This window comes from Leguminivora glycinivorella, chromosome 17 (genome assembly GCF_023078275.1).
Source record: "Leguminivora glycinivorella isolate SPB_JAAS2020 chromosome 17, LegGlyc_1.1, whole genome shotgun sequence".
NCBI lineage: Eukaryota > Metazoa > Arthropoda > Insecta > Lepidoptera > Tortricidae > Leguminivora > Leguminivora glycinivorella.
The window spans coordinates 3,655,836-3,675,875 of NC_062987.1; the positions used below are offsets into that span (position 1 = coordinate 3,655,836).

Here is a 20,040-nt window from a genome sequence, read left to right on the forward strand (position 1 = left end):
ACTCAAAAGAATTTAACGTATAAATATGTGTAGCTGTAGGCACCGTTTGCACACATTATTACAGATAATGTGAAGTAAAAAGCATGGGCGCAAAAAATAATGAACGAGAGCTGGAAGTAATTAAGATGAAGCATTAAGTCCTCGCACGAGCACTGCACGGGGAAATGAGGAAGGGAAAAGTAATGATATGATTATGATGATTACCTTTTTACTACTATAACTCAGATACGAAGAAAGAACTTTGACAACATTTTCAACGCTCAACGACCATCATACTGGTGTCAAAAGTGTGATTCTTCTCGATTTTGTAAGTTGTAGATATTTTTGAGTTACTTTTATAAGTAGGTATTATAGGTACATATAAGTGGACGAAAACATTTTCACATCGATTTGTGGATCTGCCTTCTGCCTTCTTCTGGTAAGGTTGTCGAGTAGATTTGTGTTTCCACTACTGATAGCAGTCGTTTCTGATGAAGACCTCGCTAAATTATTTGCTTAATTTAAATTCAATTATAGTAAAATAACTCAATTTGCATTAATATATTTTTATATAAATAGGTACCTGACGGGAGGTGTTTTAATATGACATTACGACCAGCAAGTTACATCATTTGTATACCGAATACTCCTTCTCAATAAGAGACATAATATACAGAGGGTATTTTAGTGAAAAGAAAATAAAACAAAGTAATTATGAGCCAAGGTACGAGTATCTTCAACGATTCAGAAATGTCTACTTCATTTAAATATTTTCATTCTCGCAAGAATAAAAACTATTTTCCCATAATTCTCATACGGCCCCGCCCGCGGGCGTAAAGATGCATTTTATGTACAGCACTCGTACAAAACGCTCATTACAGACGCATTTACTAACGAACCACCGCGTGCCCGAAACGGGGCGTTTTTCATGATCATAGAACAGGAGTTACCATACAATTTATGGTTGGAGTTAACGTACATTTTAAAGCGCTGTTTCGATTGTTTGCGCAGAAATCGCAGCGTTAGACGCATTATTTAAATAAACAAATTAAATGAGTTATTTTTAAATCAATATAATAGTGAGTAATTAGTAAGGTTAATTACCTTAGGCTTAATAGCCCTACCATAAACGTTTATGTAAAGTGGGCGACTATTTAATGTTATTAAAATCAAATGCCTAGCAACATTGAATTGTATTTAAAACGATTAACTGTATGATATTTGGAGTATAAAGAAATAAAAGAAGCAAGTATACTTGGGTGATATTCATCGTTTTCATAAATATCTTTTCATTGATCTTCACTCCGATGGGCTTGAAAATGTCTGTTATGCTAGTCTCCCTAAAGATACGGGTTGCATTCTCAACTGACTATATTTTTGTGTTATGTGTAAATAATTTATGTTGTCACTTATCACGAATAAATGATTTCTATTCTATTATATTCTAAATAAAACGTTTATGAACATCTTTGAAAATGTCTGAACTCTAAAATTCATAATTTCTACACCTTTTTTAAACCCGCTTAGCGGGTGTTTCGTTCTTAGACTCTCTCTACATTGTCATCAAGTGCGTTAAAATGAATGTATATTTTACCTCTGCGCTCCCGGTGTAACGCCGATGCCGCGAAACGAGCGCGTACATAACGCTTTGTCTCAGGCGGTAATGACGCGCCGTCATCGCTCCGCCTACTTTCCTGAAACTCGCAGGGTTCTCTTTTTACAATTTATTTTATTTAGTTTGAGGCTTATTATTATCTTATTATACTTAACATTTAAAAAATCATTTTTAAAAAAATTGTTAGTCATTAATATACCGTAGAACTAGCGTTACGTCTATCATAATGTACGTCTCCTTTTGGAATACTCCTTCTTACATCAAATGAAGTAGTTTTTTTTATACGTTAGTACTGATGAAACGGTAATTCAAATCTAAGTTTTCGACCACTACATTCTTTGGGACTAATGTAAAATACTTGAATCCATCAAATTCCAAAAACTTCAAAAATTGCCTAAACCTGTCTTACCTACATAAGAACATCTTTGAGGCAATCGTGTAAAAAACCAAGTGATGACAAAAGTCACTCTTCACATTTTTAAGTAAGTATACAATATTAGCAATAAAATGAGATTAATTTGGTCTTGGTAGGTAAGCTAAATAGTTTAAAAAAAGATTACTTTGATAATGACTCAATGAACGAAGTGTTTTCACTTATATGTTTTATAAAATTATTGCAATCGTCAGGTGTACAGCTCCCAATGCGATAAATAAAGCATCTGTATCATCAATTCATCATCTAGTTATAGACACGTTATCGTCATAATGCGTTACTATTAAACGTAGCATATTACAACCTGTAGCTGCCAGTGAGGAAACCAGCCCTTTGCTAATGGTTTTCATTTCGAAATGGAGTAGTTTCGAACAAATGGTTCCGTTCACGCCGAGAACTCGTTCCTGCCAGCAATTACTTTAATTGATGCCTACTGTTTTGTGCGGGGTAAATAGGAGGGCTATGTAATAGTTTGTGGATAAATAAATGGAATAAAGCGTGGGGTTGTCTTTGTTTTTTACTACATAGATAGGTAGGATCAATACAAATAGACATTTGTAGCCTTCATATACTTATATTAAGTTATTAGAGTTTTTTAAAAATGGATTTTTAAGAAACCGCATTGCACTGTAACATTATTCCTGCATCATCATCTTCATCGTCTCAACCTTTGTCCTATATCCTATTAGGCCTTGGGGTCATGTTTCTCTAGCATTTTGCGACATTCTTCTCTATTTTAAGTCATGCAAGGGGTGCGCCTATCGTCTTTAAATCAGTCGTCATTACTGAAATACCGGGGGACAATTTTCAAAATTGCGAAATTTTCTACCTAGGACTCTTATGACACTTTTATGAAATTTCCAAGAACATCTCAATTATTCGCAAGTTGCATATAATTATTTTAAGACTTATAGTGTGGTGGTCGTATCTTTCTTGTTACGTGGCCGACCAAGGTAGATGTGAATATTTAGATTAATAACTATTTCGAAAACCTTACTAAAAATCTGAAATAAACTGAATTTGCTCTAACCCCCACCCATCATCACATTATTCAGTTTTAAAACTCGAATTTGAATACGAAATGGAGTTAAGTTATTCGCGAAGTTGCAAGTTGCCAAGTATTTGCCCGAAGTATTCAAATGTATTTTTCCGCACGGTCCCACGGGAAATCAGCGCAGTTTTGCATAAGTACAGTCGGCTGCAATTATTTTGCGGAAGTAATGAGCAGATACGAAACGCTTTTTATTTACATAAATGAGGTACTTATAGAAGCCTTTTAATAATGTAACAGAACAAGCGTCCATGACGAGGAAATGGACTCGTTATTACATATAAAACTTACGGCGAATCAACTTTTCCTTGACCAACTTTTTGGTGCATATTTCCTTCGGGATTTCATTGAATATTTTAACAAATAATATCTGTGATGGTTTATCACATGTTTAGTTACGTCACCACTCATAAAATTCACTATTATTCGATGCACAACTTATTGGAAAAAGCTTATTTACAAACTATATTCACATGGATGGATTGTTGACATTAACAATCTGCTCTCGAATGGCGTTCCGATATTGCGTCTTGGTTCCAATTACAAGTCAGATAGGTAATAATCACTAATATTGATTATTATACTTCCTGAATATATCATTCAATGTAACAATTAGGAACAAATGTGATCTTTTATTGCGAAGTTACTTATTAAATTGATTTAAACAATCTTTCACAAAATAATATTTACGTAAAAATATTTATCGATTTACGGAACGCTCCACTATTGAACTAGATAGGCATCAATATCAATAGCTCTGTCTCTCTCTAAAACACGTGCAATCATGCAGATGTTACTACTGATAGGTAAACAATTATTTGCTGAGAGAACATGGACATTAATGCTTAAGGCGTACGACTTAGTAAACAAAACAGTTATGACCTTTTACTTATGAGTGTAATTTAGCGGCTATCCATTGTTATTTGTCGCCAGTCGCCCCTTTTGTCGCCATATTTGTCGCCAGTCGCCCCTTTTGTCGCCAGTCGCCCCTTTTGTCGCCATATTTGTCGCCAGTCGCCCCTTTTGTCGCCATATTTGTCGCCAGTCGCCCCTTTTGTCGCCATATTTGTCGCCAGTCGCCCCTTTTGTCGCCAGTCGCCCTTTTGTCGCCTGTCACTCTTTGAATCTATAAAAGGGTCGGAGCGAGCCGACGCGCGGCATTCTTACAATATCCACAAGACTAACAGTGTCTCTGGCTTTCGTGTGTTATACTGGTGAGTGAAGTTGTTCTGCTATTATTTCTCTGTTTGTTTTTACTTGGAAATTATTCTAAGTGATTGTAAACTTTGAAATTGTGTCTTTGTTTGATTGTGCGGGGACAATATCGTCGTACAGTTGGACTTAGACCTGTGGTGGAATTGCTTTACCATCAGTCGTGGGGTTATTTTAGTGTTCTATTTATAGTGTAGTGTTACAATTAAATTAATGTGTATAGTGAAGTTTTCTGTGCTTTGTTTCATGAGTGCTGTCAAGCAATACAAAGACTGGGTCGATGTATGGCTGGTGCTTGGGGATAAGTCTGTGTTTGGTTTTGTAGGGAGTAATTCTTGCAAAACTAAGCTTAGATTATAGCACGTAAAGGAAACTTCATTCGTTTATTTAGTTGGTCAGTAAAATTGAATTTAGTCATTTTCTATGGGGTTATTTTGTGAAAATTATAAGCCAGATCATTGTTTGTGACAGACTGTTGTCCGGCTAAGCGCTTTATACCTTGCGGCTGTTAAACATAAGGCGTTTAGGAGTCTTTTTGTTCCAAGTGGAGGGCTTGGGCGTCTTTATTTACTTACAAAAGGCGTATTTTCTCACCGGTCTCAAAGAGTCCAACTGTTAGATGGAAGTGAGGACTTTCACGATTGACGAAAGACATTAGGAGTAATCCTTGCTCACTGAAGTCGGCAGTATTTGAGGCTGGGGTCCTATATTTATATATATTTATTTACTCGGTGCTCTAGTCCATGCTGGCGTTGGTCGCTGGGGATTTCGGTTGTGATCGATCCACATCTAAGTAAAGTTGATCGCAGCTGGGTCTCTCATGTGGCTGGTACTGGTGTGTCCTAGAATACTGGATATATACACGGATAGGGCGATCTACTCTCTGCTACCCTAGCCCGCGGGCAAGAGCAGAGGGGGGGATCAGAACACAAGCCTATAGGTTGCCTATCTCAGCTTCGCTGGCTGAACTGTACAGTTCTAGTAGGGATACACTTGTACATATTCTGAACACAAGATCTATGGTAAGTGAGGGTCTGTGTTTCAGATATGTTAGAGTAGGAAAAACAATAGGATTAGGGTAGAGTCACACACTATTTCTATGAAAGTAGAGTTCTATTATGATTGGTCTTAAATTATAATTGGTCAACGTGTATTGTGGAGAAATAATTTAACTACTACTACTATGGTTTTAATGGACTTTAAATGTGGTGTTTACTATCTTAAAATATGTGGTAAAACTGGTAATTTATAAAAACTTTTATTACTTAATTTATTTGAGTGAAATTAATAATTGTGGTAGCAATTTCTGATTTTTCGGTGTGGCTGCGGGACACTTAGTGTTGCTAACTGGTTTTCAAGGTAAATTCTATCAAGTTGGTTAGGGAAACAAACTATTCTTTGGAATAAAAAGCATAAGTTTGTTATAGGGCCCAGTGGCATGCGAGCGCCGTCCACTGATGGAAAGTCAAAAGCTTAGAAAAGTTAGTAGACTTACTTAGTTCTCATAAAAGTTAGCGACTACTCGGTGTTTCGTTGAAACATTAGAAAGATCGAGAAGTTATGGTCTATTAGCAGTATTGGGGAAAAGGGGGTTTAGCTAGGGAAAAGAAACAAAATAAAAAAGGGGTTAGTTCGTAGATAGATAGCCCTTCAGGCTTACTTGCTTAGGATCCTGATAAAGTGGTTTGATCAGGTCAGGGGTCCCATACCGTATCGCAAGCCCTTGCCCAAGCCGGGACCACTAATAAGGCGTAGCGGATGATTACCAAAATATTTTTTAATATTTATTTCATGTATGTTTCACTCACTAATTTTTATTTTAAAATTTTTTCATCACGTTATTAATTTTCTCACATATAACTTTCTAGGCCTAAATCTGGTAAAATACTCTTCTATAACACTATATTATTATGCTACATTAACCTTTATTCTTTAAAATATAAATAAATAAAATTTTAAAAATTAGTCAAAAATACAGCTGATACTCATTAAAGGATCTGGGTTATTGCGGATCACATCGAAGGGTTCTACTTATTCACGCTAGACGATCACAAGGCCAAATTTACGGGGTATATTTAAAGGGGGGTTAGCTATACTGTTGGTTAGTCAAGTAAGTAAGTAAATAAGTAAAGGTGAGCGGAGGTTTAGTTACATTTGGTGCCGTGACCAGGATCTAAGATGTGCTCTGTAGAACACATCTTGGATACCAAGGTTTACAAATAAATAATAGGAAGTAGCCGTTGCAAGGTTACATTTGGTGCCGAGCAACCAGAATTTTAATAACCTTATTTTATAGCCTTGCCAGGCTACATTTGTTGCTGTGAAGACGAGTGGGTGTGCTGTATTTCTGACTTATTTCATCTCTAAATAAAACTCATATACCTAATATTTTTATTCAATCGCTATTTCATAAAAACAAAAATAACTTTATTGTTAATAAACACGTCTGTAGTATTTTCTTCCATTGTTAATTCTTGCCGCGTTTCGAGCGAAGTCATGCATCGATGCAGAATCGATTGTATGTTCATTTCCTATCTTTGGTATCTTCTGAAACATAAAATAATAAAATTAAATTAGCATAGTAAACTATGACAAAATATATTTCTAGTAAATTAGCTCATAATCGCAGTGGTTGAACTAAATATTGTCCCGATTAGGCAATTTTAGTACCATTCGGGTTGCATTGCTACGTAGCAATTGTTGGCATTGGCACATCTTCACGTTCCCTTGCGCTTGTGCGTAGTACTATTATTTATTCTGTGTCTTAATGTATGTTTTATGGCTGTTGTATAGGCAGGGCAAGTACTGGAAATACTAGGTACTTATATAGAAAAATACCCATGTACCTAAAATAATAGGAGGCGCGTAACTGTAGTACTTTAAAAGAGTTTGCCACCTAGTGACCGGAATTGGAAACATAAGTATATACAATAGCAATAGAATTTCATGTTAAAACAAATAGTTTTCTATAGGCCTAGTACATTTTCTTAGCAGGCTCTGCCATCTTCAGGGCTATTTTGAAAGCTTTACATCACGTTTGCGCTTTACATTGGAGATCGGATAGCTTCGATGCTGTCTTATATAGTCCATGAACACTCTCTGATGTTATGTATGTTCCTGGAAGGCGTCTGTTATACAGAATTTCATTTATAGGCAGGATAACTACTAGTTAGGACAGTAAGTAGGTCGTTATCATAATCTAGGTGTAAGACTATATTATCTCAGATAACCTAGGATACCTAAGCCCTAGATTTAAGACCTAGTAATACAAGAAGATAGGCTCTAGTCTAATGGCTATGGGGGCGCGATTATTCATTGTCGCGCTGAAGTACAATATTATATGGGGCGTCCCGCCATTTTTCTATGAATACTGAATAGCTACACGCATGTTATACTATGACAGTACCTCCTTCGATGGATGGTTTGTTTGCATTTCAGTTGTAACTCTATAATATATGTATTGTCTCACAGGATTTCATACATCATACAATAAATTGACAAAGTCTTTATACTGAATATTTTCACTATGAGAACAAATGTCTGTCTGTTAGGTTATACGTATTAATCATTTTAGAACTAATTTAGGTTAATTAGCTTATAAGCCATCATATATTTTCATATTACATCCGTAGTAAACAAGCATATGTCACCGCTTGATGGTGAACGGTCACCGTAGTCTATGTCTGCCAATAAATTCAGAATAAATTAAATGCACAGTGCGAATTTCAACTTTCTATAAGTATATATTTTTGCTATAGTACAAACAAGTATGTATGTATGAACAATATTTTCAACTGGTACACATGACATGTTATCTCACTTAGATTGTGTACACAGCTTTTATACGGAACCTAACACTGTCGCAATATTTCACGGATCAGGCATATGCCAACATACATATTTTATTAGTTAAGTTAAATAGCTACACAATCGTCACCAGATTTCCTACGAAATTACCAGCATCTGGGAGGTCGTACCTCGCCATACCTTAACTGCACCACTGCTTGATCATTGTCACAATTGCTTAATGAATTTCATGAAAATTGATTGAAATTTGTAATATTCCTGTTAAGTAGGCATAGATAATAAGCACTATTATCATTATAAAACCATATTTTACTGAGGTTCAGAAAAAGTATGTAGTATGTGGTACGCAGTAGGTATGTAAACTTACCTAACATGACCGGGTCCGATCTGATCGTCGGATTACTTTGTTGTTTAGTAACGTTGAATATGAGCTGGTAGTGCAGATCAGCGAGTCCTTAGTTAGTACACTGAAAGGAAATAGACAGACATTAGAAATTTTCATATATTATAGATAGAGTAAGAAAAGGGTTTAGTTTTAGAGTTAGGTTCTGCCAAATAGGGTTCAATATTATTTCATTTATCTACTCACGGGGGCGCGTCGCTTATTTTTGAAACAAAGACATGCCCATGAGAAATAATTTGTCAGAAAACACAAAGCATACTCAAAAATTTTCAGAAAAGAAATAACAAACATTTTGCGATAAAGAAAGCCTATTTCAACTTATTCGTTAGAGATCACAGATATGTTTTGCAAGTTTTCGAAAACAACGACTTGTTTGATTACATTAAAGTGTAAAAATAAATGCTTACCTTTGCTGGAAAGTTAAGTATCCAGTTTATTTACATCCGTTGCACTAGGCTAGATTTCACTAGGTCTACTGTACACCGAACACTTATTGCAATGAATTAAAATAACGCGTTTTCGCCTGATTTCCTAACGAATTTATAGGTTATAAAAATTAAAACTCACTTAGTGACACAAACATATTTTACATTGATCTGAAAGTTTATTCTTCGGACCACATTTGAAATATTAAATGGAAAACATTTGTTTTAAGTTATTACAGATTCATGTTGTAGGCAGTATAGCGCTAAAATGGTCCATACATAAATAGATCTGTCATTTTTTCGCGGACAAAGCGGTTTAGCGGTAAACATGAGATAGATTAGAGAAAATAATTTAACCACAGATAACATATATCTCCGCCAAAAGGTTTTCTATTGGCGACATTACTCAAACTGTCATTGTTCTTAAGTTGGTATGCTTGATCGTCATACAATTTTGTAGCAGATGAGATTATGATAAGGTGTCACATGTTGTCCAATGGTTTGCGGTTAGTAAATACTTTATAAAATCAAATACTTTAAATAGTATACTTTGTAAATGATGAATGTAGGACTTCTTATAAATAAAATGAAATTTTCTTTGCCTTCGAGTCAGGGTAGTGTGGGGTAAAATGGGATAGGTAAACTTTTAAAATTATTATCTAGTTTCTATTTCTATTTTTATTATTTATTTTGATTACTTTTAAAAGCGTTGGCTTTCTGTAAACAATCGAGTGAAAGCGTAATTGAGGAGGAATGAACGAGTGTATGTGTATTGTGTATAAGTTAGAGGTGATGAATGCTTATAGTTGTATGTTTGATAGATTGAATGGCTGGATATGACGGATGTAAGATATGAAAGTGTGTCTCGAATGTTTCTTTTATGGAATGAGTGGATTGATACAGACAGACAGCGCTGGAAAGTGGTCAAAACTAGTTTGGTCGGAATTTGCGGGGAACAAACAAGGGGGGGAATTTTGGGAACACATTAGTCATAAAATTCTTATTGGTTAGGTTAAAATCCAATGGATTCGACCCATTTCAAGGGTAGTTTTTTGTGACTACTACTACACAAGGTAATAAGACCCATACGAAAAACCACACACCTCATCTTGAATGGGATGTATTTGACAATCGACATAATTAAGGGCCAAAATCGTCTAGTGAGAACGAGGCTCTTATCAATATTTGTTTCTCTCTTATATGTTCAAAGATGTGAAGTTTAGTATCATCAAATAATTTCTTCATTAGATCAAGGATGTGGTACCAAGTTGAGGTACATGCTTATGTCATTTAAGGTTTGTTTTATAAAAAAAAAACACCCCAGCAAACTTTAAGTCAGTATATTTTATTCAAGTATGAGACATGCACCAAAACATGTGGCTGGGAGTGATTAGGTAGAGAAATTGGTTTGAGTTCCGACAATGGAGATTGAAGGCTCTGGACTTATAATGAGAGCTCTAAAGGTTTCTTCGTAATTGCGTGGGAAGTTATTGTGAACTCGTTGAAATTATTACGGTAATTATTCCGGTCCAACAGTGTGGATGGAATGAATATTCGCCGCGACCGGGGAACGAGCTAGCAAGAACGGGTTAGTAGGACCTATCAGATTCACAACCTGATATCCCTGGCGATGCGTGGACTCTGAGAAAGGAGTTATCATGGTTCATTGTCGAGATTCAGATGAGCTGATTTCAAAACTGAGTCGCTAGCAGTTGCATAGTATTGGAATACACACCACACGATTAGAAATGGGGGGATATTTCCGACTGATCTAGAGATATTTTTCTTTTATTCTTTTATTCAATTTTATTGCTTCTTTTGCTAAGTGAGATTGGATTTTTTTACAAACCACTTTGTATTTTATAAAAGAAATCCAATCGGGGGCGAGTTGTAACAGAACAAGCGTCCATGACGAGGAAATGGACTCGTTATTACATATAAAACTTACGGCGAATCAACTTTTCCTTGACCAACTTTTTGGTGCATATTTCCTTCGGGATTTCATTGAATATTTTAACAAATAATATCTGTGATGGTTTATCACATGTTTAGTTACGTCACCACTCATAAAATTCACTATTATTCGATGCACAACTTATTGGAAAAAGCTTATTTACAAACTATATTCACATGGATGGATTGTTGACATTAACAATCTGCTCTGTCAGACGAATGGCGTTCCGATATTGCGTCTTGGTTCCAATTACAAGTCAGATAGGTAATAATCACTAATATTGATTATTATACTTCCTGAATATATTATTCAATGTAACAATTAGGAACAAATGTGATCTTTTATTGCGAAGTTACTTATTAAATTGATTTAAACAATCTTTCACAAAATAATATTTACGTAAAAATATTTATCGATTTACGGAACGCTCCACTATTGAACTAGATAGGCATCAATATCAATAGCTCTGTCTCTCTCTAAAACACGTGCAATCATGCAGATGTTACTACTGATAGGTAAACAATTATTTGCTGAGAGAACATGGACATTAATGCTTAAGGCGTACGACTTAGTAAACAAAACAGTTATGACCTTTTACTTATGAGTGTAATTTAGCGGCTATCCATTGTTATTTGTCGCCAGTCGCCCCTTTTGTCGCCATATTTGTCGCCAGTCGCCCCTTTTGTCGCCAGTCGCCCCTTTTGTCGCCATATTTGTCGCCAGTCGCCCCTTTTGTCGCCATATTTGTCGCCAGTCGCCCCTTTTGTCGCCATATTTGTCGCCAGTCGCCCCTTTTGTCGCCAGTCGCCCTTTTGTCGCCTGTCACTCTTTGAATCTATAAAAGGGTCGGAGCGAGCCGACGCGCGGCATTCTTACAATATCCACAAGACTAACAGTGTCTCTGGCTTTCGTGTGTTATACTGGTGAGTGAAGTTGTTCTGCTATTATTTCTCTGTTTGTTTTTACTTGGAAATTATTCTAAGTGATTGTAAACTTTGAAATTGTGTCTTTGTTTGATTGTGCGGGGACAATATCGTCGTACAGTTGGACTTAGACCTGTGGTGGAATTGCTTTACCATCAGTCGTGGGGTTATTTTAGTGTTCTATTTATAGTGTAGTGTTACAATTAAATTAATGTGTATAGTGAAGTTTTCTGTGCTTTGTTTCATGAGTGCTGTCAAGCAATACAAAGACTGGGTCGATGTATGGCTGGTGCTTGGGGATAAGTCTGTGTTTGGTTTTGTAGGGAGTAATTCTTGCAAAACTAAGCTTAGATTATAGCACGTAAAGGAAACTTCATTCGTTTATTTAGTTGGTCAGTAAAATTGAATTTAGTCATTTTCTATGGGGTTATTTTGTGAAAATTATAAGCCAGATCATTGTTTGTGACAGACTGTTGTCCGGCTAAGCGCTTTATACCTTGCGGCTGTTAAACATAAGGCGTTTAGGAGTCTTTTTGTTCCAAGTGGAGGGCTTGGGCGTCTTTATTTACTTACAAAAGGCGTATTTTCTCACCGGTCTCAAAGAGTCCAACTGTTAGATGGAAGTGAGGACTTTCACGATTGACGAAAGACATTAGGAGTAATCCTTGCTCACTGAAGTCGGCAGTATTTGAGGCTGGGGTCCTATATTTATATATATTTATTTACTCGGTGCTCTAGTCCATGCTGGCGTTGGTCGCTGGGGATTTCGGTTGTGATCGATCCACATCTAAGTAAAGTTGATCGCAGCTGGGTCTCTCATGTGGCTGGTACTGGTGTGTCCTAGAATACTGGATATATACACGGATAGGGCGATCTACTCTCTGCTACCCTAGCCCGCGGGCAAGAGCAGAGGGGGGGATCAGAACACAAGCCTATAGGTTGCCTATCTCAGCTTCGCTGGCTGAACTGTACAGTTCTAGTAGGGATACACTTGTACATATTCTGAACACAAGATCTATGGTAAGTGAGGGTCTGTGTTTCAGATATGTTAGAGTAGGAAAAACAATAGGATTAGGGTAGAGTCACACACTATTTCTATGAAAGTAGAGTTCTATTATGATTGGTCTTAAATTATAATTGGTCAACGTGTATTGTGGAGAAATAATTTAACTACTACTACTATGGTTTTAATGGACTTTAAATGTGGTGTTTACTATCTTAAAATATGTGGTAAAACTGGTAATTTATAAAAACTTTTATTACTTAATTTATTTGAGTGAAATTAATAATTGTGGTAGCAATTTCTGATTTTTCGGTGTGGCTGCGGGACACTTAGTGTTGCTAACTGGTTTTCAAGGTAAATTCTATCAAGTTGGTTAGGGAAACAAACTATTCTTTGGAATAAAAAGCATAAGTTTGTTATAGGGCCCAGTGGCATGCGAGCGCCGTCCACTGATGGAAAGTCAAAAGCTTAGAAAAGTTAGTAGACTTACTTAGTTCTCATAAAAGTTAGCGACTACTCGGTGTTTCGTTGAAACATTAGAAAGATCGAGAAGTTATGGTCTATTAGCAGTATTGGGGAAAAGGGGGGTTTAGCTAGGGAAAAGAAACAAAATAAAAAAGGGGTTAGTTCGTAGTACACCGGTCAAATCTTACATGAAAATCGGCTAAAAAAACAAAGCGTGATGTAAAGCTGGATTTTTGGTATGTTATTTAGAGTCCTTGGGGGAATGTAAGACTACATTTTGCAAGCAAAAAAAAAGTGTGCTAACTTCGTAATTTAAAAAAAAAAGGAAAAAAATCGGACATTTTTTGATCTTTATTTTTTTATTAAAAAACTATGCGTTTTTGGTCAAAAGTTGCTGTGTAATGTTGAAAGCGCATTAAATTTCAAACAGTTTGACATCTTTTTTATCAATGTCCGTCAAATAGTTTTCGAGATATGAAGCGTCAAAAAGGGTTAATTTTTGACGCATTTATAAAATGTAGCGTTTTGCCAATATTTTTAAACAAATATCTGCAAAATACTTCATGATATGATATATATTGCAATATAACATTGTATAAAATTTATTTTGCTTTAGTTTTAGTGCAAATAAAGGTCAGTAAGACGAATAGTTACTTTGGTAAACAAAAAAAAATCTATAAATAGAGAAGCCAAGAGTCTGGTAGATTGGTTAAGGTAAAATAGTTTACGCTAAAAGTTTTTGGTTGAAAGTGCTATCTATTCGATCTTACTTTCTTTGATATCCGTTTATCTGAAAAAATTGTCTAAGCTAACTTTGCATCGATTTGACTATTACTAATGAAGAAATAAAATACAGTAAAATTTTGAAGTTTAGTAAATTAGAAAAATAAAACAGAATTAGTTACATTTTACTTTTCCTTTTTGAGGGTCCTGGTTCTGCATCTTGATGGCACAACTCTTGTAGTGATAGAAAGTCCACTTGAGTTGTATTTGACCACCAATTGCTGTGGAATAAACTACGGGAACGGAAAGCGCCCACGCCAATTATTAAGATACTGGAGAAGTGGTATTCCCTGCAGAAGAACGTAGTAAGATGGAAGTCAACTCTGTCCACAGCCAGCGGGCTAAACTGTGGCGTGAGACAAGGAGGCAGTATGTCTCCGGCTCTCTTCAGCGTGTACATGGATGGGCTGTCGCAGGCTTTGACCAGTACCGAGGTTGGCTGCTCCATCAATGGACAAATGATAAATCACATCGCATATGCAGACGATATGGTCCTACTAGCACCATCTGTGGGAGCTATGCGTAAGTTACTTGCAGAATGCGAGAGATACGCCAGCCAGCATAACATGAGATACAATCCGGACAAGTCTGAATTTATGCTCATGGAGGCAGCACATATGCCCACACATGTACCACCTCTTTTGCTTGATGGAGTTCAATTGCGGAGAGTACACGAAGTCAAATATCTTGGCCACATCTTGTTGTCCAGTTTAAAAGACCAGGAGGACATAGAAAGGCAGAGGCGAGCCACCGCAGTAAGGGCAAACATGTTGGCTAGAAGATTCGCCAAATGTAGTGACAGCGTTAAAAGACAGCTGTTCCTCAGTTTTTGTACAAGCGTGTATACTGTCGAGTTATGGTCCGACTACACCTGCGCGGCTGTGAGAGACCTGCGCGTGCAATACAACACATACTATGTACTGATATTTCGTTAAACGGAGAATACTATGATTCGGGCACGTCCACGACAACGCTCGTGAGATTACATCGATGTTATTGACCCTCAGTGATATGCTTTAAAAACCAGTCCGTACAAGAACAATTTCGGAACAATCTGATTCAATTACTTAATGAGGGTTTTCTACTCGTAAATATTTTTTTCCGCCAAGCGGCGATCCTGAGGTCTTTCTGACTGTAAACTTAACTTACTAAATAAATGTTGATTTGATATACGCAAATATGTGTCTGAGTAATACTTGAACAGCTCCCAAATAATAATAATTCGTTTTCCGCTACGCCTCCTGTAAATATATGTAAACTATCCCATTTGGCCATTACCATCCACCGATTATTTCTGATCCAGTTATACTAGACTTATGATATAATCCTATTTTTTTAAATAACTGGCACTCTTTTGGTCTTAAATGAAAGCTAGTGAAATTTTCTACATCTTTATTTTACAATTTATGTAATAGACTGAGTTGTTTTGCTGATATCTGTCTCAAAATATTAGCAAAACGAATATTTTCATAGAAAGGGGAAAAATGCTCTTTTTTTGACGCTTCATATCTCAAAAAATTATTGACGGACATTGATAAAAGATAGATAGCCCTTCAGGCTTACTTGCTTAGGATCCTGATAAAGTGGTTTGATCAGGTCAGGGGTCCCATACCGTATCGCAAGCCCTTGCCCAAGCCGGGACCACTAATAAGGCGTAGCGGATGATTACCAAAATATTTTTTAATATTTATTTCATGTATGTTTCACTCACTAATTTTTATTTTAAAATTTTTTCATCACGTTATTAATTTTCTCACATATAACTTTCTAGGCCTAAATCTGGTAAAATACTCTTCTATAACACTATATTATTATGCTACATTAACCTTTATTCTTTAAAATATAAATAAATAAAATTTTAAAAATTAGTCAAAAATACAGCTGATACTCATTAAAGGATCTGGGTTATTGCGGATCACATCGAAGGGTTCTACTTATTCACGCTAGACGATCACAAGGCCAAATTTACGGGGTATATTTAAAGGGGGGTTAGCTATACTGTTGGTTAGTCAAGTAAGTAAGTAAATAATAACGGTTATAAATACTCGTATTGCGTGCTTGAAATAGGTACTTTTGCTTATTTGTTTCCTGATTCGGCCAGCAATTTCGAGTTTTAGCGGACAAAAATGTCGCTAGTGAATAAATACATCAAAACCTAATGACACATGAAAAATATTTACAATAACACAGATACTTTTTATATGCAAGTGTAATATTTGACGAGTTAAGACTCGTCATTCATAGTGATTTTGCATGAAAACACATAACTACGCTATTCAGATAATAGCAACGCATTGTCTACATCATAAGTATCATAACAAATACACTTATGTAATTTATATATATCGCAAACATTGGCACTTTACCTATACCAATATTGAATTTAAAATTTCGTGATTTTCTTATAAATGTTGCGGACTATAGGTACGCAGTTACACACCCGACGTTGATAACTTGTTATAACGTTTGACACTCAGCGGAATACATCAACGATTTGCTTCCTATGATAAAGTGAACTCGAATCTTCAGCAAATAACGCTTGCTTAGGTCCTATACGAGTATACATAAATAGTGAAAATATCTAAATCGTTATGTCATACTTTTATTTTGTTGTACAAGACTTTTTAGTTTGGAAAAATTGAAATGATATTTTTAAAAAGCTACTCATTGTGGGCTGAATTAATACGAAGTCATATATTTCTCGGAAAAAAAAATGGCAATTTCCCAACGACTGAAATTATCTGTAATATTCAATTGAGTTATTAAAATTTTCATAGCTAATTATTCATGTCAGTTTTAGGAGTTTTGGTCAAATTGTAATTTTAAATTGTGTACAGAATAGAGAACTCATCTATCTGCCAATTATAATCAAAACAAAATTAATTGTTCAACTTTATTAATCTATTTCTTCTACTAATCTATTCTACACAAGACGTGAAAAGACATCAACGCATTCATGTGTCCAAGCTTTCTGAAATATATTTCAAATATCAAAGCACTTTCATTGCGGTAGATAAATGTGTACACTACGTATATATTATAGCGACGCTATTTCTCAATTCCCGTCCTCATTATGCTATGTACTCGACAGCCACCAAAGCCTGCAATTTTCATTTTAAATAAGGACTCCAAATAAAGGCGCTATGTACCGGCACATAGCTCCCTAATGAGTTCCAATTTCAAAGGCGGCCTTTGACGCGGTCTTCGTTACCGCGAAATGAGGAAAAATGAATCCAGAAACAAAATAATATGGAAATGGAGGAGCAGACCACTTCAATCACAATGCTGCTTTGTCAATATCGGGGGAATCGTTATCTACACGTCGGGACATTTGTTTTGATGATCGGGTTCAGAATTGTTTAGCCATTTTTCATAAATATACATAGTTACAAGAAATTTTTCTTCCTATCAGCTAAATAAAAATACATTGAAGATAAATATGTTTTGAGTAAGTATAAAATATTATACCTAAACATAGTATAAGTCACTGTCATGTCATATGTATTAGCTTTAACTGTTCACGTGCAGTGAACATACCTACTGACATCAGCAGCATCAATCTGGGACAAGAAACTGCATCGGCTCACGTGCTTGCAAAAACTACGTTTGCACTTAATATGAAGAAACTGCAGCGTGGTATTACGCAAACATAGAATAATTTAGTATAAATAGCTTGTAAAAAGTGTAAATAAATCTCTTTGATCCTGGACATCGTGGCTGTATCATTTGAGTATAAGGTTTTCCTCTCACTGTTGGTAGCAGTGAGAAAATCCTTTCCATTACCCATTTCCTTCCCTATCCGTCTGTACCTTAGGTCTCATGGTGCAGATATCCTGTACTTATTAAATATATGTATTATTAATTTATAGTTAGGGCTAGGGCTGTAGGGATGTGTAGGGTTGTTTAGGGTGCTAGGGCACTTAGGTTGGATAGGCTACAGTTCTCCCCTTAACTTCTTGGTAAGATCACTTCCTGATTTTACATTTGGTCCTTCGAAAAATTTGAATCAGTTTGAGTTAGGTAAAATCGCGGTCCTCTTGTCCCTGACATAACTTTGACTGACTGACACTTTGGAGAGCTGCATGCTGGTGTACTCAAACAAGCACCAGTATTGTGGTAATTCGAAGTACTTAGTAGGTATTGCTTTCAGAGAAGGTACCCGTACAGTAGCAGATCGGTTGCTGGCCTCCCACAAGCGGGTTCAACCAGTCAATTGAGAAGTTGCGATACTGTATGCGAGGGCGCTGAGAGCAGTACTTGCTGACGTCGTAGGGCGATAGGAGTAGGTTAGGGAAAGTAGGAACTTCAAGAAAGAAGAAAGAAGACCGGAACACACAATGGCTTTGACCATCGACGAGACCAACGCTTTAATCAAGAACCAAGAAGACAACTATGAAGAAATTAGAAGGATTTGGGAAAACATCAAACAAGACTCAACAGCCAGGAAGACACAAAAATATGTGGACGAACGAAAATCCAATTTGGACAGTATTTATCAAAGAGCATTCGACCGACGGTTGCAGGAGCAAGAGGTGTTGTCCTCGCATAAATACCTCACTCTCAACCACTTCGACGTCCACATCAAAAGACATTTTGACGAAGCAATGCTTCATTTGACAAAAAGACGACAAGAAATTGTCAACATTAAGACCGCTTCGGGTAGTAAGAGTCTCACGGAACTCAAGACAAGCACAACTTGTTATCCGAATGCGACACAAGACTTTAGTATATCGTTTAAGCTGTTTATTCAAAAGTATGGATTAAATCAGTTCAGACAAAGACTTTTGACCGCACAGACCGCCATAACGGAAAACAAACCTACATGGCACTTGCCAAGTTTGACTAAGACCCTTGAAAAACTATTTCAAGGAATAGACGAGACGCATATTATTATGCAATTGTTACTGTGTTACGAGCAGTGTACAATCAGCGACGAATATTTCATGAAAGATTTATTCACCGACGTGCAAGACGTATATGAAACCGTAATAGAATTATTACAAGAAAAGGTTTTAGACAAAGACAAACAGACCATTAAAACCTCATCGACTAAGCTACCGGGAATTACGATACTGTTTTTCACGGGAAACTACGACACATGGACTTCATGTTATGACTTATTTAATAAAATAATTGACGAAGACTGCACTATTTCAACAAAAGAAAAAATGCAATATTTAAAAACACATGTTCGAGGCGACGCAGAAAAGCTGATCGAGCATTTGACCGTGAACGAGGTTCAGTATAAGGCCGCGCTCACATTGTTAAGAAATCGCTATAAAGACGAGCGACTTCTGACTCAGACATATTTTATTGACAAGTTATTAGAATTGACAAAATATCGACAAGCGAATGGAAGAATGTTACGCGACATGCATTTAGAGGATCCCATACTAAGCCATCGAAAATGGGACTCGACGACGAGGCGACGACGACGACGACGACGACGACGAGAGTTAGACGAGCCAAACAAGATAGAAATATTCAGTAACATGATGAAGTTTTTGAAAACGAGATTCAAAAGCTTAGAGTAAAATATACCACAGTGTAAACCGACCTTTACAGTGACACCGAACCATAACAAAAACTAAGTGACTCGGCAAATCATCAGACAAAATTTACAATTGCAAAACAGCTTAGCTGCATAGCACATCTCTGGTGGAAAGGCACGCTTAGTCTGAGACAAGCGCTAGAAAAAAACCTTAGTGTTAACATAATTCTCCTATATTTAAACGTTTTAAAGAATAAAACTGGAAGACGACGCGCGAGTATATATCAGAAAACGCATTACCATAATTGCTATAAGTCAAAATTTTATTGTACATACTTTACAATTTTAGAAATTGTTAAAACATACTGCTCACAGTTTCTCGGCCGGACTTGTAAGTGTATTGTCGCGGACACCATTGTGGCTCGTCCATCAGCTGAGTGCGCCTCCCCCTCCCCACCCCAGTTCACCCCCTTCCCCCCACCGGCGGGTCTATTAC

General features: G+C 36.4%; 1 protein-coding gene across 1 annotated transcript; it reads left to right on the forward strand.

Moving 5' to 3' along the window:
* The first annotated feature begins 17,574 nt into the window (after positions 1 to 17,574).
* Positions 17,575 to 19,665, forward strand: LOC125235403. Its single transcript, XM_048141950.1, has 2 exons — positions 17,575 to 18,621; positions 19,389 to 19,665. Exons 1-2 carry the CDS (start codon positions 18,391 to 18,393, stop codon positions 19,542 to 19,544), a joined length of 387 nt encoding a protein of 128 aa, XP_047997907.1. The 5' UTR covers positions 17,575 to 18,390; the 3' UTR covers positions 19,545 to 19,665.
* The last annotated feature ends 375 nt before the right edge of the window (positions 19,666 to 20,040 follow it).